Consider the following 26,921-nt stretch of genomic DNA (forward strand, 5'->3'; position numbering starts at 1 on the left):
TCCTTCGCTGTTTCCTGCCTCTGGCGGGGTTGGCCTAGAAGTCAAGCCTCACATTTTTCCTCGTCTTCCACCACTCCTCTCTTTCCACGGTGTTCCAATCTTGGTCTCCCCATTGGCCTTATTCCCACTCCTTGTGCATTGTAAGCTCTTACTGTCGGTCTTTCTGCATCCATCCTCTTCATGTGTCCGAACCATCTCATTTGTGCCTGATCTATTCTGTCCTGAAGCTTCACAACTCCCACTGCCTGTGGGATCTCCTCATTCCTTATTCTATCCCTTCTAGTCTTCCCCAATATACTCCTTAAAAATTTCATCTCTGTCTGCATCTTTCTTTTGTCTCTGTCATTGTCCAAGTCAGCTCCGTACTTAATTATTGGCACATAGTATGTGTTATATATTACCTTCTTGCATTTCATTGGTACATCCCTGTTCCATATTAATCTTTGAACGCTTTGATAGAGTCCACCATCCATTTGTCCTCTTCTGTTTACCTCCTCATCTATTCTTCCACTTCTCTCAATTATGCTTCCTAGTTTTTTGAAACTCTCCGCTACCCTCAACTCTTCCGTGTCCATCTATATTCTTGGTACATTTCTGGCTGTTTCTTGTTGTTATTAGCACCTCGCTCTTTTCTGCAATGAATTGCATTCCTGCTCCTCTGATTTCCTCATTCTAACTATCAGCTGTCTCTGTACTTCTTTCCTGTTTCCCCATATTACTCAGTCATCAACGAACAAGGCCTTCATCTCTTCCTCTCCTATCTTGAAATCCCAGCCTGGTAATGGATGTTTGTGAGTGTCCATTCATAAATTTCATCATGTCATCACTCATTCCCATCTTCGCAAATTAGCCAAATGTGGCACAAGAAGCGAAGTAAAATAAAGCAGATCCATCAATTAATGGGCAGAAACTGTTTTATTCATGTCTTGATGGTGTTACGTGATGGAGGATCCTCTCCAAATACATAGCAAAAAGTCACACCCTCTTAAGTATGGCTAAAGCTGAATGAATACGCATTTATCTTTATTTCGTGAATTATGGCAACATTTTATAAAAGTGTGAGTCTTATTCTGGAGACACCTTGTATATGTATGTGTGTGTATAAATTTTGGAGCGATTTTACAATACCGGGCACTTCCCAATTTCTTCCATATTTTGCATACTCAATAATTTAGGCTTCCTAATCACGAATCTGGAGTTAAAATTTGGCACTCACGTCTATAACTTGGCAAAATAAGCGGGTCCGTGATCGCAACAGACACCCTCGATTTCTCAAGAAAACCAATGTTTATTGCAAGATTTTGTGTTTCGAATACTTAAAGAACGAAATATATATTCCTGATATTACTACGACCCCAAATTTTAACTATGTTAGCCTAACCTAAGGAGCCCAAGTGTGCATGGTTCGTGGGGCTACCCGTGCATGGTTCGTGGGACTACCCGAGCATCATTCGAGGGGTGTAAGACTAATTGACAAGGTTATTTTACAATTTGTACATGTTATTTTACAAGTTCCACACGTGAGCGCCAAATTTTAACTGCAGATTCGTGATTAGGAGCCCTAAATTATTGAGTATGTGAAATATGGAAGAAATTGGGGAAGTGTCCGGTATTGTAAAATAATACTTAAATTTTAATAATAATTTTTTCTACTTTTTTTTGTCTGCAGATCGTCACCAGTTTGCTGCATGTGTTTGTGAGCATAGAAATGACTGGCCAGAGCGTTGAGTTTGAGCAGAAGTTCAACTACAGACGTCCCATGTATGTTGTCATGGACTACTTGTGGAATATCAAGGAACATAGGAACTGCTTTAAGTAAGATATTGCACTTTTTTGTTCTGGTGTGAGCATGGAATTATAAATGAAGGGCTCGGGTGTAAAACATGGTAAGTGACATTTTGGTCATTTTGGAGTTACAATGTGCATCGTGTAGTCCATCGTAAATGGAGTTGAATCGTACTCGTAGTGTTTAGTTTCATCAACAGATGACAGAGCTAGACGTGCTGAAAGTTATGATATTTACCAGTTGTTTCATGTAAAGTATGGTAAGTAGCAAAGATGGCGGCGGAACGGCTGTTACTGAATTGCAACATATCTCAGAAAGTTCGCGAGTATTGAGGCAACAGCAAAGATGAGAACGAGTTAGAAAGTGTATATGATTCCCATAATGATCCGGAATATGTACCACCGAATAAGAATGAGCAGAATGAAGAGGTTGCCAATAAAAAAAATGCGACTAAAACTGTGCATGGCCACGTACATTCTATATCATGTAAAACATGGTATCTACTGTAGATACCATTGTTTACATGCAGCAGTGCTCATAATGGCAGTTTCGAAATAAATTTTACTCTCGTACCTGGATGTGAACTGCGATCTAGTAGAGAAGCACATACTTTTTCTTCTACTCCATATAAATAACTGTAGTCACATAGAAATTCGTTTGATTTTTAATTGGATATGCGCATTTAAGGCTGCTTAAAGATACCATGCCTTACAAGCAACGTCAAAAATGTATTACACTTAAAGAATGTGTAATTTGATCTGAATCATATCAATTATTTGGAACAGTTTAGTTTTTTATAAAATATTTATTTCATAAATCTGTAATGTGCATTTTAAAAGTTATAATATTTTTATTGTGGACCTAATAACTTATTTGTAATTTAATTAACTTTCGTATTAATGATATGTGTGACTTTGATGAAAGCAAATTATTTTATTGTTGATATTGCAAATATGTCTTCTTCTTGGATCGAAATTATAACTATTTTAATCCATAAGAGCTAAATATCAGTGAAAACTATTAAAAACTTAAACTCTGTGTACATTTGAAATCATTCTTTACAAACATGTCAAGTTAAAGAAAAATACAACAGAAAGTTATAAGGTCATAATTTTGTCTTCATTGATTTGATTTATTTTACTTTGTCTTTTGTCACTTTTGGCTTATTTGCAAAGATGGAGATGAGTGATGATATGATGAAATTGATGAATAAGCACTCAAAAATATCCATGCGCAGGCCAAGATACGAACCCGGGGTTCCTGGCATCGTAGCGTGATTTCCTAACCACTCCACCACGGGGGCCGGTAATTGTTATCTTGAAGATAGAGATTTAAAGTAGGGATGATCTTTTTGAAAAAATTGTTTTTCGATTTTCGAAAATGAAATTTTTCGTTTTTTTGTTTTTCGAAGAAAAAAAATAGTTTTTTTTAAAAAAAATCGTTTTCTGAAAGGGAAAAAAATAGTTTTTCGAAGAAAAAAAGTCGTTTTTCGAAAAAGAAATTCGTGTTTCGAATAAAAGTCGTTTTTCGTTTTTTAAAAAAAATCATTTTACGAAAAACAAAATTGTTTTTCGTTTTTCGAAAAACTTTTCGTACTTCCACTTTTCATTTTCGATAAAATGATTTTTAGATTTCCAATTTTTCGAAAAAAAAAGAGGCCATCCCTATTTTATGTATAAATTGCTTATTGACACAAAAATATAATATTGCCATTGTATGCAATTTGAATAGTCTATGTAACACAGCGTGTATCAAGGGAGGCTTGTGAATCGCATTCTGCTTGGCATGCTGAGGTAATATATAGAGCTTCTGTGTGTGTGAAGTAGATATGTGAACCTGAAGAACTGCTCATATATAAACATTTTTTTATGAATATTGATCTCCATATAGATATAAGGAAGTTATTTTTAATCACAAGCATTCAGAACTTATTTTTTTAAATACTAACGTGATAAAATGATGAAATCTACTTTTCTGATGGTGTTCATTTCAGTCATAGACATAGGAAAGCAAAAACTTATTACAACAAGTAGCTCAGGTTATAGTTTATTGAATAAAATTATTATTAAAGGCTTTCATTTGTGTCTTGCAAATCGTTATGGTTGCTATAAAAAGTCTAATCTCAAGATATCATTATTGAACTGACATCACAAGTTAGCTTGATTAAAGCGGTATCTGATCACTCATTTTGATAATATCGTTGCATGTAAAGCATGGTAACTACGACAATTCCTTGAACAACCCTCAAACAAATCGCATGTAGCACCACCGAAAAAAATAATTGGGATGAAATATCATGTTTGTATGATAGTAAACATACAAGTGAATCATATTTGCTGTAAATAATTTAGAAATTTATTTTAATTTTTAAATCAGATTTTTTTGAAACATCAACTTTCAATATCTCGAAACCTGCATTTTGTTTCTTACCATGTTTTACACCCGAGCCCTTCAAATAGTTTTAAATGTTCGCCAATGGTAGGTCTAGACACAGTCATATTTTTTTAAAAAAATTGATTCTTTAGTGGTCAAATTATTTAAGTTGCTCAATGTTTTGGTCGCTTTATGTGTTTCTTTCTCATGAGCTAAGAATAACATGTCAATAATATCATTTACGAAAGATTATTGGCAACAATGTTATAACAATTAAAAGGGCAAGACAGGATATTTTTTATAAAAATATATAATACTGGTATCTGTAGAGGAACATGTATATTCTTTTAGTCCACTTTATGCACAGTAAGGCTAATCGGGACTGGACCTGCAGTTAAAAGAACCACTATGTGCCTCCACTGGGTATTGAATCCAGGACCTCTTGATTACAAGGCGACGACACAACCACTGTGCCATCAGGAAGGCCTTTAGTTGAGAAATTCAAGTACAACAATTAAGAATTTTTTACTGACTGCTTACAAATGCTTGCTATTTTGTACTTGGTTTTAGAAACACTGTTTGCCTCTTATTGTTGTAATTGACATTATATTTCATTGTATTCTTGGCTCTCGGGAAAGATGTTTCTGTGTATGTACTACAGTGAAATGTTGAGGAAATTAAATCATTTATAATTACTAAAGAAACTAAAGTTCTTATTTACATTAATGTTTGCCCAATGATGAAAATGGATATATTTTAGCATAGTTCATGATGATTGCTTTGATAAATCATTAGCATATGATCACTACACTACACTACTAGGTAATCTTAACATTGTATGTTCAAAGAATGCTATACAGTTCTGTTTTAATACTGCAGTTACATTCTGTTTTAATACTGCAGTTACATTCTTACAATGCCATCTTGGTTAATATTCTTTCCTTTGTTGTAAATGGTCCTGGCGATAAAAAAAGGTAAAGATCCCCATTCATATAGCACTGTGAAGGCACATTTAGGGGACGTGCAGGTAGAGTGATCTCAGCCATTTTGAGAGGATGTGATCAGCACCAGGCTCCAGCTGTCTTTACACCCCCCCCCCCTCTCCAAGGTACTCATTGATTTGAGGCTGGGTGAACCAGAGCTGCTTTATGTAGGCACAAGACTGGAAAAATTCCGACTTTAGATCACCCAATCCGAGAATCGAACCTGGGTCTCCCACGAGGCAGTGAGATGCCCTACTGACTAGACCAACGTGGCGATACAACTTAAAATGTAGGTGTTGACCAAAAATCAGTAGGGAAGTTCTGGAACTACTTGAAACAAACGAAAGAAAATGCTAGTCGACACAAGTCTTAAAAATTAAATGGCAGTGTATAATAGTATGTCAGTGTTCTTCTTAAACTTGTGCATAACCAGTGCATGTACCATATTTATGTGTGTATAATGCACGTGCGTGTATAATACACACCCTGGTTTTTGATAGGGAAAAGTGACAAACAATTATATCTCATACATAATGCTCAGAACAGTCCAGGTTCAAGAAATGGCTTTCTTAGTTGTAGGTCGTAAAGCTATTGCTATGTTGATCAAGAGTGAATGACATCATACTTATTAATTGGGTCACCTGTTGCTATGTGGACCAAGATGAGAATATCCTCTTGTGTAAACAATGTCTCCAACCCTTCTCCCTCCACTGTGTTTAGCATCCGAAAGCTTTCACTCTTTAACCACCTTATTTATTCTGTAATAGTAGAAAGCGAGATCAAAATTATGTTATGGATTTGCAGTGCTCAGGAAGTTATTTTCTGTTATTTCTCACCCAACAAATACAGCTGATATGCATCCCATGCGACAAGAGGTGAATGCTCGAATTCCGTGAGAATGGCACTGCTTTTCTTGGTGTCGCAGAACATTACATTACAAAGGGTCAATCCATATGAAATCATACCAGCTGGTTGCTTGACCATTTTTAAAAAAGTTTATTTTTTGAGTGGTGTGAGCCTCATATATTGACAGTTCAGAACCACTCTTATTTTATTTTTACTATCACCGATTTGAAGATGGCGGGCATTTTTTCATCATGGCGCGCGTCATTTTCTCCATTCGTAAGCAACAGCGGCAACTTTTTTTTCTCAGCTCTGGTAAGTCCTACGACAATGAGACAAAATCTGTGATGTTAAGCACATTATAGGCTACAATTATATTTCTGTGTAATTTTCTAAATATTATTCCTTCATAATAAATTTTAAGGTTAAAATTGTGTATTTTAATCGCTCAAAATGACATTTTCAGACATTTTTTTGAGGGGGAAGGCAGTTTGCTTGACACTTGAATTTTTTTGCGCAAGTACCTGTGTACCAATAGAGTACGTCAAAATTATTTGAAGCTTGAGACTTTAATATTTGTTTTTCTACAGGGTCATAAACATGTACTTTTTGTTAAAAAAGTCCAAGTTCAGGGTTAAATATCTCTGGTGGGCAGTTGTTTAAAAATCTGAAATTTGTACACAATACAGTACTTCAGGATAAGTAACTTCAGTAAAAATTTTGAGTTTGAGATTTAATTGGTTTAGGAGATACAAAACTCGTGAAAAATTCAACATTTTGCATTAAATATGGCATGCCTAATTTAATTTCTTATTAACATTTTGTGTTGAAATTCTGCAAACTGTAATTTGGAATGTCAATGAACAACATTACAATCCTGAAATGGATCTACAATAAAGTATATATATACGAGGGCGTGCTGAAAAGTAACGCTTCATATGTTTTTATTTTCTTTGTTACCTTGTAAACGCATTTTGGATTTTGAGCAACCATACATTGCACTTACAAGACTTTCCCGGTTCTCCATTGAAGGTTTCAACCTTCTATCGCAAGGGGGTGCTGAACTATTGCGAGGAAAATGTCAGCATGTAACCATGCAATGTCGGTGGAGCACCTGAAGTAGCGTGCAGTGATCGAGTTTTTAAACGCAGAAAATGTGCTAGAAATTGACATTCATCTGAGACTGAGGGCATTTTATGGGGATGACTGTGTAGATATCAGTACTGTGCGATCTTGGGCTGTTCATGCTCGTAAAGATAACCCCAGCTGAAGAAATCTCAGCTATGTGAGAGAATGGAATGAAAGGTCGCGAAATGCAACTGATGGAGGTTATCGGAATTGTGTTCAGCTGGGGTTATCTTTACGAGCATGAACAGCCCACGATTGCACAGTACTGATGTCTACACATTCATCCCCATAAAGTGCCCTCAGTCTGAGATGAATGTCAATTTCTAGCACATTTTCTGCGTTTAAAAACTCGATCACTGCACGCTACTTCAGGCGCTTCACCAACATTGCATGGTTACATGCTGACATTTTCCTCGCAATAGTTCAGCACCCCCTGGCGATAGAAGTTTGAAACCTTCAATGGAGAAGGTGGAAAGTCTTATAAGTGCAATGTATGGTTGCTCAAAATCCAAAATGCGTTTACAAGGTAACAAAGAAAATAAAAACATATGAAGCGTTACTTTTCAGCACGCCCTCGTATATATACTTTATTGTAGATCCATTTCAGGATTGTAATGTTGTTCATTGACATTCCAAATTACAGTTTGCAGAATTTCAACACAAAATGTTAATAAGAAATGAAATTAGGCATGCCATATTTAATGCAAAATGTTGAATTTTTCACGAGTTTTGTATCTCCTAAACCAATTAAATCTCAAACTCAAAATTTTTACTGAAGTTACTTATCCTGAAGTACTGTATTGTGTACAAATTTCAGATTTTTAAACAACTGCCCACCAGAGATATTTAACCCTGAACTTGGACTTTTTTAACAAAAAGTACATGTTTATGACCCTGTAGAAAAACAAATATTAAAGTCTCAAGCTTCAAATAATTTTGACGTACTCTATTGGTACACAGGTACTTGCGCAAAAAAATTCAAGTGTCAAGCAAACTGCCTTCCCCCTCAAAAAAATGTCTGAAAATGTCATTTTGAGCGATTAAAATACACAATTTTAACCTTAAAATTTATTATGAAGGAATAATATTTAGAAAATTTCACAGAAATATAATTGTAGCCTATAATGTGCTTAACATCACAGATTTTGTCTCATTGTCGTAGGACTTACCAGAGCTGAGATAAAAAAGTTGCCGCTGATGCTTACGAATGGAGAAAATGACGCGCGCCATGATAAAAAAATGCCCGCCATCTTCAAATCGGTGATAGTAAAAATTAAATAAGAGTGGTTCTGAACTGTCAATATATGAGACTCACACCACTCAAAAAATAAACTTTTTTAAAAATGGTCAAGCAACCAGCTGGTATGATTTCATATGGATTGACCCCAAAGTGAAAAATTGTGGGACATGGCCTTTAAACTTTTATACGTGGTTTTGTTCATTTGCTCTTTAAGTTTTCTAAAAAAACTTCAAAATATATATGTTTTCCATGACCAACGTAACATTTATAGGAGGCATATTCAGGACCCTCAAACTAGCAGTAAGCTGCACAATATTTTCCCATTAACCTTTTGGGACCCAAGCGTCTCGATCGAGACGCTGTGTCAAGGTCGTAGTTTTTACGTTATAACTTTTCTATTTTTGGCTAGAATTTCGATTTTTTTTAATATTGTTCCTAACACATGTATTTAACAGAAATGTTTCTTGCACCTTTTTTTTTTCTTCATGAAAATCGAGGTGAAAAGGCGGGAAAAGGGACTTCTCTTTTGGGTCTCTTTTCAAGGTCAAATTTTTGCCGACAAAGGAAGACGGGCTTTGTTGTTCTAAAGCAATGCTTTTCACTCCCGTCTGTTAACTGCATTCCAAGGAAACTTGTTTATCAGTATCCGATGTCAAAATGAAAATTTTCCGTGAGGGTGCAAGCAGGGGGTGGGGGGAGGGGGAAGACTGGTTATTGAATCTGCATTGTGAGAATGGAATTTCGAAGCGCGCTGAAGGAAACCTTTGTTTTTTAGCACAAGTGTCCACAAGTTGCGACTGGGGTTACCCTGCATTGTCTAAAAATAGAATTTCAAGCAGCTGCAAGAATCGGCGCTCATTTTTCACTGCGTTCTACCTTTTTGTCTGTGAATGTTGTGCGTAGGTGTCGTTTTGTGCCCAAGTGCGAGGACATTTTTTGGGTGAAGTGACAATTTTTTAAAATAATTTTTGGGGTTTTTCTCCCTTCCCCCTCCATATATATGCCAAATTTGCATAAATTTTTGCATTTTGTGCATTTTGGCATTTTTTCGGGGGCAGGGGGAAACCATTTTTTTAAGAAAAGTATTTTTGAGGGAATTTCCCCCCTTTCCCCCTCCATATGTACGCCGAATGTGCATAAATTATATATCGTCTGAATCTGTGATTCATTCTGCGTACAACGGTATATCTTTCATATCTCTAGGGCATTTAGTTTCTGAGCTATAGTCATTTCAAGGTACCGCTGCATTTTGAAGCTTGAATCCTTTTGGGGGTACAACTCAAGTTACATTGGTCATATGATAATAATGCAAATATTTTTGTGTTCTTTACATGTCAGCAATCATTTCCATGTGCATGTCGACACTGTCATGTACTTTTTTCTTGGGGGGAGGGTGGGGGAACCAAATTTTTTTCCGAAATTTTGGAATTTTGAGAGTTAGCCCCCTCCCCCCCGCCACAGATACGCCGAATTTGCATAAATTTCATATAGTCTGAATCTCTGTACAACGGTATATCACTCATCTCTCTAGGGCAATTAGCCTCCGATATACACTTATTTAATTGAAACTCTGCTCAAAAACGGCTCTGTACCGAGAGGCTTACATGTGAAAATGGCCTTGGGCGCCAAAAGGTTAAGGAAGCATTTACACACTCCATATGTGTCATATTATTTGGCCAGTAATACATGTTAATTATTATTTCCTTTTTTCTTATCTTTTTTTTCATCCAAAATACCATAGAAATCAGAACTTTTTTTCTTTTTATGATGAACTTATTTCAACCACATTGCACATTAGTGTCGCCATCTTGAATGGAACACTGTTGCCATATTCAGAAACTAAAGAATTCAAGCTTTACAACGATATATAACATGATAGGGTTCCGTAAACATGAACAATCAATGCAAGTGTCCCAAAATCATGGAATGACCCTGTACGGTTTCATGTTGGCTGTCCGAATCATTCCGTGCATAATACGCACCAGTTTTTGGGGGCAAAAATTTTGAAAAAAAGTGCGCATTACACATGAGTAAATACAGTAATACAAAATAATACTGTGTGTCTTATTTTTAAAGTGTATTTTTTTTGTGGTAACATTTTGCAAGCTTGAACTACCAATATTCACACAAATTACCTTTTGGATCAATGTAACTTTAGCAAGTTTTGCATTTTTTTTAAGTGGAATTTTTTTCCACAGGTCATTGGCGGAAGAGGCTGAGTCCAACATGGAAGCGGTGACTCCACCACTGTTCCTAAGATTTATCAATCTCCTGATGAATGATGCAGTATTTCTATTGGATGAAGCACTAGCTAACATGGCCCGATTGAGGCAGATGCAGACTGCAAGGTATGGAAATATCCTTTCTGTATGTTTACTATATGCTATTACGAAAATATGTCTAGATTTGTCAAAGATATTGTACATCTCTTTGTATGTGTTTGTTCTATGTTTGGCTGTTCCCAAAGTCTGGAATCATGCGTTTTATAGAAGCTCCCATTATTGTTTGATGGATGGAGCCACATATTTATATTTATTGTGAATAAAATATAAAGATTTCGGTACAAAAACTGGGCATATTTTGGGATCAAAAGCAGTTATAAATGGCATTTCAATGTTAAAATGGTAAATAAAAATCAAATTTGTTTTCAAAACTATCCTTGTTACAGAAAATTAACATTTCACTTCTAATAGCACATTTACGTAACTATCAGAGTAGTAAGTTTATTCCTGTGTAAAGGAATGTTTTTTTGTTTCTCAAATATTTACAGTAGAATTAATCCTCTGAAGGTGTCACGTCGGTAAACCCTAAATTTCGTATTTAAGAGTTTATATTGCATTTTGCGGTTCATTTCGTGACAAAACAAGGTAGGAAAATGCACCTCACACCTTTTACTAACATTAAAGTGTGTTATTTCACATTTTGTGTTTTCATCAAAAACTTAATACATAATGCATACTCCTAGTGATGGAAATCACAAACTAAAGTATGTGATACTTCCGTCACAGTTTGTGATGCAGAAGATTTTCATGATTTTGCTCACAGCACTTATTTGCTTTGTGGAAATGCCATGTACAAGCAGCACCACGAGGCAAACTTTGGACGCAATGCCATAATTCTTGGTGCTCCAGTGTCTGGCCTTCACTCATGCAGATAAGACTTCAGAAGAAGTAAGATGTCTTCTCTCCAGTCAATTTTGCAAAATGGAAGTTAGCAAAGAGAAAATTAAATATATGCTTACAGGCCAAAACAAAGCATTGGGTAATAATCAAAATGTAACTATTGATAATAATTTGTTTGAACCAGTTTCCAAATTCAAGTATTTAGGAGTAATACTAACAAATGTAAATGATATTAAAGAAGAAATAAAAATCAGGCTTAATTCAGAAAATGCATACTACTTTTCACTTCATAAACTTTTATCTTCGCGCATAATATCTAAACTAAAAGCTAAAATATACAAAACAGTAAGGATGGGACGATATGAAACTTTGACCAATACCAATAAAGTAACGATATAAAATTTACCGATACCGATAACCGATATTCTACATATCCGATATAAAATTAAAAATGGTCCTTGAAGAACATCAAAGGTTCATTGACCTCCTTAATAAATGTGTGTTTCAAGTTGACTGCAGTGAAAAAGAAATTGCATATTTAGACATTTACTTTTTCAGAAATTAGGGCATGGAGATTTTCCATAAAAATTACAACAAAATGGCAGAATTTTGCACTAAATTATCAGATATTTATCGATATATTGGATCAGTAAAATAATCGGTAATTTTACCGATACACCGATATGCCTGTGATTGATCTTGCTCAGGATAGGGACAGATGGAAGCCTTGTGTTGCTGCAGCCATAAAACCTTCTGGTCTAAAGAGGCTAGAGAGTTAGTTAGTATGAGACTACTGTTTTCTTCTACTCTGTATGTCAACCCTTGTTGTTGCAGTGACAGGAACAATCGGCAAGAACTAGATACACCACAATTCTCCTATTATCTTTTCAGGGAATCCGGAGAGTGGCAGAACCTACCTATGCATGAACGAGAACAGAATGAAGGCCATTTCCTCCACATTGGAATGATTGCAAGGTATCGCACTACCATATTCTGTCATGTAATCGAAATAGTCTATATACGTATATATATTTAATATATAGAGTGGTTAATAGAAATTTGTGAAGAGTTTTAAGTTGCAAGGAATCAATTCCCATGATAAAAAGTAGTGTTGAAAATGTCTGATTATCATGTAACATTTATTTGTATTGCTGTGAATACTAACATATTCTAAGATGATTTTGAAATTACACAGTATTTTATAAGTATACGTGTATAGTACCGTGCGTTCATTTCGATCTTCAGCCGAGAGATCGGGAGAAGCGTGGCCGGGGGAGCTGACGGAGATGCCGACATTTGCAGCCTGTAATGCCCGCTTATTTTTATGGACATATGCAGACATTTATATAAATATTGCAAAACGAGCACTAACCTGTGTTATAACACGCAAAAGTTCTTCTGTAATTCATCCAAGTTCTGCCCCTATATACACAAATAAATACGCTTTAGAAACGATGTTAAGAGCCACAGATAAAACATTTTAATCGTAGTTTTGACCAGTAACGTCCTGCTTAAGTTTATATCCTTGAAAGAGTTTTGTGTCGATGGGATCGTTTGGAGGTTTCGAATGTGCAACACTGTATCAAGATTACACTGCAGACGAAACCGTTAAAAGTCAATTGTTTTCGTGAGCTTCCTTGCAATCCGAAATCTCCGAGCTAGAGTTTTTTTGTTCCTTCGCGACTAGATGAAGACAGAGTTGTGAATATAGTGGCGAGCAGATGTAAACCAAGAGCATGTTAATTTTGTACTGTGCGCAAGAGTGTTATTCTTGGTTACTTGCCATTACTTGTGTGTGTTATTGCAGTGTGTATATGTGTTGTGTCAGTGAGACGATTGGAATGCCAGCCGCAAGGTTCACGTTAGAACAAGGAATTTTTATGTATGACACTTACGTGAAAACAGACTCGTGTCGAGACGTGTGTAGGCAATTTGTACAGAAATTTCCAAGCGTTTCACCTCCACATAGAGATACGGTTAGGCATCTAGTCCTTAAATTACGAGAAACTGGATCGTTAAATTTTAAAACACCTAAGCAAAAACGACGGATTCTAACCGAAGCAAAATTCGATGAAGTTTGTGCAGCGTTAGAACATTCTACAAACAAACCTCTACGCCGTGTTTCACAGGAGATGGGCGTGTCAAAATCATCAGCACATACAGCCACTAAGCTACTAAAATTAAAACCGTACTCTTATAACACAGGTTAGTGCTCGTTTTGCAATATTTATATAAATGTCTGCATATGTCCATAAAAATAAGTGGGCATTACAGGCAGCAAATGTCGGCATCTCCGTCAGTGCCGACTGCCACGCTTCTCCCGATCTCTCGGCTGCAGATCGAAATGAACGCACTGTATTTAATAAGTATATGGTTAATTAATTTTGTTAATTTCTTTTTGAAATCACCATCTAGCACTGGTCCTTTACAGAATGAAGAAAGAAACAAATACATTGAGCAAATGGAAACATTCTTGGAATTCTAAACCAAATTAATTATTGCGAACGTTCTAAAACAAAACTATGCAACTTCATTCCTAAATACAAAGAAACTAGTACTCACTTTATCCGCGAAACTGTTCTTTCTTCTTCGTTTGCGGATAAAGTGAGTACTAGTTACTCCATATTTATATACTACCGTGTGTCTCTTTTCCCAATTATGAATTCATTCCTAAACTCCATACTCAATGTATCTCACTGCCATACATACGAAAAAGAAAACATTGGTGAGCATTGGATTTGAACATGCGACCCTTCATTCCTCGGAGAGAGAAAAGAGAGGTCCGATGCGAGTACTTTACCAAATGCTCTACAACATTACTGGAAGCAAAGGTCTTGAAGCGCATTGCTGGCTGTGCAAGCTGCCACTGTTCTATGTGAAGAACATAATTTTTTCCAACCTCACAACAGTTTCTCTTATTCCAATTTTAACATGCTGAATCGCAAGTATTCTCTAAAATTATTTGTTACACTTAAGTTTCCAGTTTTGTTCTCTATTAATATGTTAGGTAAATACAGGCTGCTTCAAAATGATGTGAACGATTTCAACTTCTTATATATTTTTTTATTTTTCGTCCAAATTGCTTTAAATTTTACATGTAATTCCTAAAACTGTCCAAGTTTTTTTGATAAAATTTTGAACACAGTTCAAATCACAAATGTTCTATGTGATTCCCCTTTGTTACCCTGCATACATCAATTCGGTAATCCAATTCCGGCCAGACCCGTTTCAACATGTCTGCATCAACAGTTTGCACTGCCGCAGTAATGCACTCTTTCAGTTCATTGACATCTGCGGGTAGAGGAGGTTTGTACACAATGTCTTTTAGATGTCCCCACAGAAAAAAAATCACAGGGGGTTAAATCCGGGGATGTTGGTGGCCAACGTAGTAACTGTTGATCATTTTGAGTAGATCGCCCAATCCAGCGGTCTGGCAGTCTGTTATTAAGGTAATTTCGAACATGGCGATGAAAGTGGCATGGGGCTCCATCCAGTTGATAGATGAAGTTTGCACTGTCATGTTCAAGCTGTGGCATAAGCCATGTAGTAAGCATGTGTAGGAATGTTTGTCCAGTCACAGTTTCTTCGTGAAAGAAGTACGGACCGTACACTTTGGTTGATGAAGTGGCGCAAAACACATTAGTCTTCGGTGAATCACGCACAACTTCAACGATTTGATGCTGATTCTCAGTCCCCCAGATGCGAATATTTTTCTTGTTCACTCTTCCTGTCACATGGAACGTAGCCTCATCACTGAAACAAAGTTTGTCAATAAAATCATCGTCACCACTGCATAACTAGAAATGACTCACAAAAATTTTTGTGGGACGTGTGATCATTAGGTGTTAAATGTTGTAACAACTGCACTCGACAGGGATACATCTTTAAACGCCTACGCACTAAGCGCCAAACAGTTGCTCGAGGCATTGTTAGCTCTTGACTCACTTTCCTTGTAGACTTTTTGGGGCTACGTTGAAAATTAGCTCGAATTCTCTCGACATCTGCCTCAGACGTGGACGGTCTACCGGACGATTTTCCTTTGCAAATGCATCCCGTTGTCTTGAATTTATCATACCACTTACGTATGGAGTTCTTGGATGGTGGTTCTTTACGAAATTTTGTATGAAACTCACACTGAACATTAACAACAGACCGACAAACGTGAAACTGTAGGACGCAAAAAGCTTTCTCTGCACCACAGGCAGCCATCTTGGAACTTATCACCCTGCCACCTAGTGGAAAAATTTGGAATCACTACGACCATTGCAAACAAAACTCGAGGATATAGTTGAAAGTATTTTCATAGAACTTTAATTGTTGATAAAGTTTTATCGCTCCTGGAACGGTTTCTTATTGTTCAAACCATTTTGAAGCACGCTGTATAGTTTCTGACTTCATGTCATGAACAAGAATGTAAGTCTTTCACCACAGTGTTTGTCGCCTAGTAGAGGGTCCTGTAGTACAGTTGGCTACTCTCTGCTGGTACTAAAGAGCTATGTTGCCAAATTAACGATTTCTGGACTTAGAAATCTTTCAGGGCAGTCAGATAAATTTTGGAAAAGTGTACATTTTGCACAAAAAATACAAAACTTGATTAGCTTGTCATGTAAAATTAGTGAACACTAGGGGGGACACAGCATCGATATTTGACAATTTGCCTCAACATCACCAGTACTGTTACAACAACACCAAATTAGCCTGGGTTGGCAGGCAAGCCACTTAAAAATGTTGTCAAAAGGCCAGAGGATGTGACAGATCTAATCTACTCCCAACAAAGAGAATGGACTCCAATCCTGATTTGTATTTTGATTTGATTTTGAAAGAAAATGCACCTGTGTGTTATTAACATGGTATGATCATTTGTGTCACTTGTGGTACTTAGGCAACATCGGAATTTTAGAAGGTTGTGTTGAGTTGTTCTTGCAAGCTCTCTTGTATTTCTCAGTGCCTGTCATTGTTATAAACTCCCTGATAGCATAGTGGTGACCACCACCATGTAATCAAGGGGTCCCAGGTTTGACACCCAATGAAGGAACATAGCAATTCAGATCCCACTTTAACTGTAGGTCCATTCTTGATTAGCCTATTTGCACATTAAGTGGACTTAAAACAACAGCCCTAAATGGACTTAAAACAACAGCCCAGCTATTCTATATCACAATGTAGTTAGACGTGCATTATTGAAGTTTGGGATGTCATCCACACTTACAGCATGAATTTCGCCTACATGTTTGTGGCCTTGTAATTAAGGTTCGATAAGCATTTTTATGTGAAATAAGACTTCACACATCACATTACAGGTATATGGTTGGCCCTCCTACCAAATATGGCAAAATTCCAAAGCAATAAAAAAATGTTTTTACCTAAAAATCCACTCCCCACTGGTTACAAGCACTATTTAGAACAAAACTAGACTGATTACAAATGCTATTGGACCTCCCCGATGGTGCAGTGCTAGCGTCCTCGCCTTCTAATCAAGGGGTCCCGGGTTCGACAACCGGTAGAGGCACATAATAGTTTGCACCCCACTTTAAACTGGAGGTCCAGTCTCGATTAGCCTTACTGTGCACAAAATAGACTTAAAGCACAAACTCAAAACAAACACTATTAATGAAAGTTTAGAATGGACATGAAAACATGATTTTGTACACTCTCGGGCATGTTCAGATTGTGGACTGGTTTAACAGAAATGCTAGAACAAATTGTTTGCCCCAGTCCATTGCTGTCTCCATCTGTTGAGTTGTCATTTCTGATTTAATTGTGACAGTCGTGAAAGGCTGATCAAATGAAAGAAGAAATATGTGTATCTTGGAATACCAAATTCATGCAGGGATTCTAAATCAGAGGAGATTGTGAATTACACATTTAGAAAAATATTGTTCCATTCAACAGAGCATTTCCTGACATTCACTACGAGACTCGGCGGCAAGCAGCCCGGCGTCAGCAATTGTCTTTCCCGGTGAATGGGGTCCGCGACAGTCACAGGCTACAGTCTGTTTTTACGCTCTCTTTCCCTTTCTGTTGATGTTGCAGACTGACGCCAGTATAATCCTCCCTCGGAAGTTGTGTTGTGTCATGTCCGTGTGTTGCAGATTGTGGCTTAATATGGCACCACAGAAGTTTACATTACAACAAAGGATTTATCTTGTCGAGTGTTACTTCAGAAAGAGGAATTGTGAAGAAATGCGACGACGTTTTGCAACGTAATTTCCTGGTCTTCCCGTTCCACATAGGACCACTATATTAAACCTCGTAAAAAAGTTTAGAGTAACAGGGTCAGTTCTGAATAAAAGTGGAAAGAATAACCCACGTGTACTTACTGAGGAAAAACTCGATGAGATAGGACAAAGGTTAGAACAGTCTCCTCGGAAATCTATCTGCCACCTCTCACAAGAAACGGGTGTTTCAAAAACCACAGCAGTTAGAGCTGCTAAAATTCTTAAATTTAAACCCAACAGAGTGACAATAATGCATGAATTACAACCTAGGGATAATGTGAGTTGTGTGAATTTTTGTAACTGGGTGTGACAAAGTGTTGCCGATGGCATTGTGGATCCGAAATTTATTATTTTTACAGATGAAGCATGGTTTTACTTACATGGCCATGTTGTAACACAAAAGCAATAGATACTGGTCTACAGAAAATCCTCATCTCATTCATGAAACTCCTTTAGATGATGAGAAGGTTGGCGTATGGTGCGCTATAACTGCACATAGGATTATAGGCCCTATATTTTTTTACAATACAATCAATGGTGACAGATACAGAACAGAAATACTCACACCATTTTTTGAACAGTTAACCGATATTGAGTGTCAGAGTGCTTATTTTCAACAGGATTCAGCAACTTTCCATACAGCAGACGAACATTGAATGTGATAAAGGAAATTTTCGAGGACAGGGTTATTAGTAGAGGATTATGGCCCTCTAGGTCCCCCGATTTGTCAGCCTGCGATTTTTATTTATGGGGAAATATAAAAAATAAAGTATACAAAGACAATCCGCACACCATCCGTGAGTTAAAAGACAGTATTGTACGAGAAATCGGGAGAATTGCAGTAGACAAACTTGCACGTGTAAATGCCAATTTCCTTCGGACATGCCAGGAATGTGTTGCAGCAGACGGACTTCATTTTCAACACCTTCTGTACTCAAGGTTAGTACACAATGTGAAAACTGTAATTTTAATAGCCGACTCTAGCGACTGTCGCGGACCCCGTTCACCGGGAAAGACAAGTGCTGACGCCGGGCTGCTTGCCGCCGAATCTCATAGCGAATGTCAGGAATGCTCTGTACTTGCAAGAAACCCATTTTTTTAATGTAAGAAATGTGTTAATTATTTTTATGTACATGTGTATTTGTTTATAATTTCAGGTTTGATAACATACTGGGCAGAGAAACTATACATACACTGACGTTTCTCACATCGGAAATAATCTCAATATTTACTCATCCTACAATGGTTGATAGGATTGCTTCCATGCTGAATTACTTCCTCTACCACTTGGTGGGTCCAAAGAAAAAGGAATTTAAGGTATGTTGAGACCAGTGAAAGCGTCTGCAATCTATTGGAAATGAGCTGTGTAATATTTTTCTTACAGTTCAAGAATATGTGTTACAGTATTGTATTTATTTAAGAGCGGTTTTGTGGGTCTTTTGTTTTCATTCACATTCTTTTAATTTCCATTCTAAAAATTTGCATCTTTAGAAACGAGGTACACATTTACAGATTGCTATTACATTGCCTTGTAAAATGATGATTATAATGTGCAGTACTTGAACACAAGAGAGTGGTAAACTGTTGCCTTGTTTGTTACAATTGTATACATTTAGGGGTACACTGGACCTTTGACTTCTGTCAGCAGAAAAATTTCTGTTTTAGAAAAACCCTGTGGTATTGCAATTTGAAGAAAATAGATCTGTTTAGAATCCCTTCTGTAGCTTTCAAGTAAATCTTTGAGTGGTCTGACTTCACTGTTGCCAAGACATTTGTGTACCTTGAGTCTATTTTCTATCATAGATATCTGGACACTAGCTAAAGCAAGCCACACAAACATTCCCTTGAATGCTCGATAAGGAATTCTAAACAAAACTAATTTTCCAGAACTGAAATCTCATAATGGTTTTTGATAGAAGATGTTTTTTCGAAAATGACTTTGGTGGTCCAGTGTGGTGTAAAGCTCGCTTTAGATGGAAGCATTTCCCTTAGCATTTTTGCTAGCATAAAAGCTTCCAAAAATCTTGTACCATTTTTTTTTATAGCAGACAGTACAGGGCCTCCCTGATGGAATAGTGCCTTGTAATTGAAGAGGTCCTGGGTTCGATACCTGGTGGAGACACATAGTGGTTCGGATCCCACTTTAAACTGTGTGCAGTCCCGATTACCCTTTATGTACATAAAGTCAATTTAAAACTAAAATTAATCAAGCATTCTATACTTTACTTATGGTTAGCATTCGCGATTGCCATGCGATGCTTGCGGAGAAAGTTAGATAATTTATTAATTTATACAGCACGACCCCACCTCTGTCAGAGAGAAAGAAAATGGAGGTAGAGAGAGGGAAGAGGAAAGGCATAAGAGAAGAGCAAGTGCCCATTGTTTACAATTGAAACAACTAATTTATTCTTCCATACGTGTACTGTATACGTTATAATGCATGTACAGGGTATCTATAAAAGAACTCCTGGGTTTTGAAGCTAAATGTTTTATTAAAAACTGAAACTTAGAAAAAAGTAAATACATATTTTTGAAGGTAATGTTATCAAGTTTAGTTTACAATTTAGTAAATTTCAATGTGTGCCCCGTTTGTAGCATGGCACACATCCAAACAATAATCGACTTCTTGCAACGTCCTGGCCAGCGTGTCTGGGGTGATGTTTGCCACAGAAGCGATAATTCTTTGCCTTAGATGGTTGACATCTTGAATTTTCTCCGCATAAACCATGTTCTTCACATGTCCCCATAGGAAAAAGTCTAAGGGAGTAAGGTCCGGACTTCTTGGAGGCCATGGAATAGGCCCTTTCCTTCCAATCCACACTTCCAGTTTCTTTAAATGCCTTAAGCCATTGACAAATTGTTTTGTCCGAAGGCTAAACACCACCAACTCGCGTCTTAAGTTCCGCTGTACAGTAATAACAGATCCAGTTTCTACAAGTCATATCACGCACTGCACCTTCTGTTGTGGCGTCGCCGTTGCACTGAACTGCACCGACTGTGTTCGGCTCGACTCTGCCACTTCAAGGTCAATGCTGTGCAGCATTGCCAACCTTTGTTGGAATAAACTCCAAACGGCATGAATAAAACTTGATGAGCTACTGATACCATAGTAATTAACTAACCTGAGTTACCTAATACCGTTTGCATGCTATCATTGTTTAAAACCCCAGTGTTCTTTTATAGACACCCTGTATTTAATCAGCACCCTACCTAATACCTTTCTGTAGGAACATCATTCCCCTCAGTTAAATAGTTTTCAGCTGTTAAAAATGTGAAGTGATACATTGTTTACATCTCACTTGGCCACCATAACATCTGCACTTGTGAGCTAGAGGTTGCTTCTGATTGATTATGCTGAAAAATGGTATGGAAATGGGACGTATTCTATCCTTGAGAAATGCCATAAGATATTGCATTATGCATGGTAGCATTTTGTTTATGGCATAAATGTTAAGAAAAATGCTCTCATCTAAAGCGGCCTTTCATTTTGTTCTAAAGTAATGATTCTTCAAATTCACCTTTTTTCTTCATTATTAAAGATAGATACGAGTATAAATGTGTGCGATTCCATTAACACTTGGTCTGAACATTTCTGCAAGTACCTTCGTACACACTACTCAACCGATTTTGACAAATGTAGAAGTTTGGTAAAAGTAGTGTGAAAACAAATATTCTATATTGTACCATTGGATATTTCTATTCATTTCAGGTGAAAGATCAAAAGGAATATGAATTCAAACCTGCCAACATTGTGCTTGATATCTGCCAGATATATGTTCATCTGTATAATAGTGATGCATTCTGCCTAGCTGTTTCACAAGATGGCCGCTCATATAGTCCACAACTATTTGTCTTGGCTGAGGAAGTACTAGGTAAATAGAATTCTCGCCATCACGGACATTATATTCCATTCATGATCTCTTCTGTAGTTTTTTCCTTTCTTTAATGGCATGTACAGGGTGATTTTTGAATTCATGACACCATTTCTTTGCTTTAAGGAAACCAGGTTCTGAAAATTTGTGAATAACTTGTGATAGAGAATAGTTTGGAGAGTGAGTTTGAAAGAATACAAATGGTGTCACAAATAATAAAAATCACTCTGTAGGTTCTTGTTTTGCGATTGTGGAGGTAGTACAGCCACTGGCAAAAGAAACAGTAGGTGAGTTGTCCATCACCATTTTCATTCAGCCTGCTTTATACAATGTGAAGATAATTAATTTAAATAAAAATTTCAATAAGCAGAGGATAACATCTGCTTCACATCAACAAACTTCCTAAACAACACAGGTTCTAGAAGAAGAAAGAATGAAAATGACGATGTACAATTTGCCTATTATCATCTTTGCTGTTGGCTGTACATTTTCCTCAAGCTGCGATATGTGAAACTTTAATCCTGATGAAGCTTGGTTAAAATTTTGATGAATATACTAAATTCTTTTCTGCAGATATGGAATCAGTTTTTGAAAAGATCCTTTTTGTACTTCACCCAAAAAATAATCAGTTCACCCAAAAAATAATCAGTTGTAGTTACTCACGTAACATTTTTCGTGCATGAACTTCTGTGCAGGCTGTTTCATTTCATTGATGACCATAAAAATTAGTATTAATTTTCATTAAATCAACTAATTTCACATGTGTTTTAAATATTAAAAATATAGAAGTATGATATGAACATTTTATTTCTTCTTTTAGCAGACCATAATTTTGTTAATTGTTATTGAATTTTAGATCATATCCTCACCTCATATGTATTTTCTCAGGTGAGCATTGGTATAAGATATTGCAAAATCTCATTGAAGATTTTTTTTTTACACATGAATGTGTAAAGGAAAGTAACTGTTGCTTGTAACAGTGTTACGAATAACTCACTGTTTCCAAACGGTGCATTTATCATAATGCAACTTTTGCAGTCTGTATGTTTTAAATGAACAAAAAAAAAAAAAAAAATGATACACCTACTCTACAATACAGAATCTAGGAACTAGTAGATAAAGAACGATTCATTTTGTGAATACAGTATATTTTTCGTACCTTGCAAAATATTTTGGGAACTATAGATATATGCTCATTTTATAAAAAAGGCATGTGCGACTTACTCATGTTGTTACAATACAATATAAGTACTTAAAAAATACTATAAAAATGATTACGGTTCGTGAGTATATGTTTTATAGAAAACGCAACGTTTCGAGACGCAGCTGGTCTCTTCCTCAGGTGCACTTCTTGGCAATCGGAATTACTTCATGCCTACGTCAGTTTACACAAAAGAACAAGGAATAAGGTGATAGTAAAATATCATGGTTAAAAAAGGTATTTGTTATAGGTAAGGGGGCTGGACCCTGTATAACGTGACTGGTGCAAAATAGCCTTTAAGTGCTGATGCACCCAAAAATTCAAATTCAAACAATAGAAATAAGCTATTAGTTTTGACTTCATACATACTTTACTAAGAATAATAGAAATACATACAAAGGAGGAGGAACAAAGAATAATGTCTGTGTTTTGCACACATCTCTCTCTCTCCGTCTCTATCTTCCTTTAGAGCTGGTAACAGCATGAAGTTAAAAAGTACTTCTATAGTCACAGATAAGATTTTATAATTATATCAAAAGAGACTAGTGAGGAAAGGAGCCGTAGCTGAGGAGGGGGTTGTCATTATAGTCACCCTAGGCCCCTGGAGAACAGAATTAGACCGACCTGCTATTTCTCCATTTCTCACCTCTCGTCAGAAATAAAACATAGCACTTACATGTTAATTTAATAGGAAACTAATGTGTTCTAAAAGTTTATTATTTTTTGCCCGTCCACCTAGTTACTTATATCAGATTTTTAATTTTAAATCGAATTTGCTGATGTGAACAATACCACACACTGCTTGAATGAAGATGAGGTGGGATGCACAACCGACTGTCCTTTTATTAGCCACATATATTGAATGCTGAGTTTTATTTTCGTCGGATTCAACCGAAAAGCGTAGGTACATAAAATGTCTTCAATGTCTAAGTATGCGAGCTACGTCTAGGCAGAGGGGTGCAAATTAGGTACAGGGGGTGTGAAAAACTATTATCTTCCTGGGTGCTGAAATCTCTAGCTACAACTCTGATAAGGAGATATTTCCTTTGGAGAGACCATTAACAGATTTACACCATTATAGATCCATAACACAATAAAAGTATGAAATTTTATTGATAATTATTAATAGAAAGGAATAATTAAATCAAATCTAACACTAATTAAAAACTTTTTACCTATTGTCTAATTTCTTGTCATTTTGAACCAGTTGTTAAAAGTATTAATTTGCTAGTTTATAAATATATATATATCCACAGTTTTGGGCTTGTCCCCCCCTCAAAAAATCCTGGGTACGGGCATGGTTTAAGCGATGGGATAAGAGCAAGGGGGGGATTTGTTTCCAGGTCACTCCCACCATAATCAACGCGACCCATGAGATCCAAGATTTCCAGTTTAAAATGACGTAACAGTAGGGGAGGGAAAAGAAGGGGGAGCAGGCAGGGGTGGAAGTCTGGCAACTTCCGGCATTCGGCGAGAAGCTAAATCAGTTACCACGTAGACAACGTTGCTTGAGGTGGGGTTTTAACGTGTAATGGGAGACATGTTTTTGTGGTCGTTTTTTGGTTTGAGGTTCATGCTAGGCAATGTGAGAAAGTGAGTTTTTATACGCACAAAGGGCAGTTTTAACAAATACCTTTTTTAACCATGATATTTTACTATCACCTTATTCCTTGTTCTTTTGTGTAAACTGACGTAGGCATGAAATAATTCCGATTGCCAAGAAGTGCACCTGAGGAAGAGACCAGTTGCGACTCGAAACATTGTGTTTTCTATAAAACATATACTCACAAACCGTAAGTAATCATTTTTATAGTATTTTTTAAGTACTTACATTGTATAGATATATGCATATGAAGGCATATGCAGTCAAAAACCCAATTTTACATTTTTTCAGGGGACCAAAGTGAAACTTAATATCCAGGAAAATTTTATAACATTTTGCTCTATTGGGACTGGCCAAATCCAGATATCGGATATTATGATATCTGAATTGTCTAGGTTACCTTAATAGTTCGGATATCCGAATGTGTGCATTATCCAACCCGTTTTATCGTTTATCCACATACTTTTTATTTGTCATTTTCATATTTCATTGTACGGATTTTCTACAAACTTTTCATCAAATCTGTTGTATCCAGATATTCGAATTCTCTGTATATTCAGATATCCAGATTATCCAATGCATCTGAAATGGATATCGGATAATTTGAAATTCAGATATCATTTATCCGGATTTTGTAACCATCCCTAATTGGAACCTTGAAGATAGAATGTATAATCCTGGAAAATGTAAAATCTGTAAATACTAATACATATGTAGGGCATTATAAAAATATGGCTGAATGTATGTCAGGAGAGGTAAAGGTAAAAAAGGTAAAGTGCTCCCCTGTGCTTAGCACCATGCCATGAAGTCATATAGGGGGTGGGGGTAATGCCCCACACTTGATCAAGAAAGCGTATGTCACGAGAGGGATGTAAGAATTGCAGTTTGTGGCGTTCAAACTTATTTTTGAGAAGTATATTATATGTGGAAATAAAATGCCAGTGTAACTCACATAGTCTCTTTTGCGACTTCCTTCCAGCGAAGATCGGTGGAAGCAGCCTTATTCCCGATCTGCAGTCCGTTGCACAGAAGGTGAAACAGATGGGCACGCACCAGCAGACAGAGGACGAACTCTTGTCGGAAGCCCCAGAGGAATACTTGGATCCAATCATGCAGACTGTGATGAACGATCCAGTCATTTTGCCTTCTTCTAACATGACAGTTGACAGATCCACCATAGCAAGGTATTTCTTATATTCTCAGTATTGTACCATGAATTGCATGTGGAGTTAGGAATGTATGGAATCAATGATACACCTACAATTTATATGAGGGCTGTCAGCTAATACCCTCAATGGTGGTATTCTGACAGACCTTGGCGATTGTATCTAGTAATTCAGAATACAGTGGAACCTCGATTTTATGTTTTTCAGGAAACCAAGATGAATAACCTCACAATGGAGGAAAGTGTAAAATCGAGGAAAACTTGGGGCCATCGAGATTGAATCTTTAATGTGGGAAAATGTAAAATCTGGGAATGTAAATATGGGGTTCCACTGTATATATTATCCTCCAGGTTCAGTTATGAGGTGGGTGGTTTCAGGGAGATTTTTTCAACAATGTCCCAGCATGGAATGGCTCTGGGAGGTAACCCTGGGGTGTAATGTGGCTGGAGCATGCAGCTGAACACATCACCTCTACAAATGACCAAGGGCCCGTTCAGAAAGTCGCACGAGTTTAACGCGTTAAACGAGTTATGGTAACTGGCTGTCCCATAAGTGCTTCCGTGGTGCATTTCAGTATGCTGTCCCAGAAGTTGCATTCCGTGCATCTTGTGAAGGAACGAGATTCACCAAATGCATGGGTCAAGAGGCTGGTTTGTTCGGTGAGAATCGTCTGCTGCTTGCAGACAATGCTTGTGCATGATGGCTTCAAACTGCACTAGTTCGGAAAATGTATTATAATTTTAACTTAACAGAGAGCGATATGAAGCAACATGCGCAAGATGACTGTAGCTTAACTCTTCTTACAACGTGATTAAAATGAGTAACAGTGTTCGCAGCAGAGTTTACTTCTGCCAGAAGGACATTCCTTCCGCTGGATGCCATGTGGAAAATTTCTATAAACAAAACGCTGCGCATGCGCTTTCGTCTAGAGCGTCCCTTAAGTCTGTAAAATAACTGGTTTCACCAGGTTCACGAGGACAGTTACTTTCGTTCGATTCGTTCCTTTCATTAAGACTTTCGGAATGCACCCCACCCTCCACATCCCTGGTGGTAGAACAGCCGCAGGCTGAACCTCGCCCTTTAATAAAGGAAAATTGAAATATACCTTTACAGTGTTATACTATTCTTCGGCTAGCTTTGCCTTTATACATTACAGATGGGCCCATAAAAAAATACCAATGTTCTACAGAAGGTTGTTCGCTTTATATCCGACCATTTTCGATTCAGTGCTGCCACCTGCTGCTGGCGGGAGCAGTGTTGTGTCTGCCTTGTAGGTGAGTGAGTGTTGGTAGTGAATGTTATCAAATGGCGCCGAAAATCAACTGGCATTGGGAGGGTTACGTAATGACCCTTTTCCATGCTAAGTTTTCATACGTACGCATTGTG

General features: G+C 37.0%; 1 protein-coding gene across 1 annotated transcript in view; it reads left to right on the forward strand.

Annotated features, from left to right (window-relative positions):
• Ube4A (Ubiquitination factor E4A) overlaps positions 1-26,921 on the forward strand; it is a 53,818-nt gene that overhangs the window by 15,760 nt on the left and 11,137 nt on the right. The window contains exons 3-8 of the mRNA XM_083125657.1: positions 1,670-1,815; positions 10,552-10,701; positions 12,367-12,450; positions 18,851-19,010; positions 21,403-21,565; positions 25,349-25,553. Coding sequence (XP_082981783.1) covers positions 1,670-1,815; positions 10,552-10,701; positions 12,367-12,450; positions 18,851-19,010; positions 21,403-21,565; positions 25,349-25,553 — 908 coding nt within the window. The remainder of the gene's footprint in view (positions 1-1,669; positions 1,816-10,551; positions 10,702-12,366; positions 12,451-18,850; positions 19,011-21,402; positions 21,566-25,348; positions 25,554-26,921) is intronic.

The sequence above is a fragment of the Lepisma saccharinum genome, chromosome 7, assembly GCF_977018435.1.
Source record: "Lepisma saccharinum chromosome 7, izLepSacc3.1, whole genome shotgun sequence".
In the NCBI taxonomy this organism is placed as follows: domain Eukaryota; kingdom Metazoa; phylum Arthropoda; class Insecta; order Zygentoma; family Lepismatidae; genus Lepisma; species Lepisma saccharinum.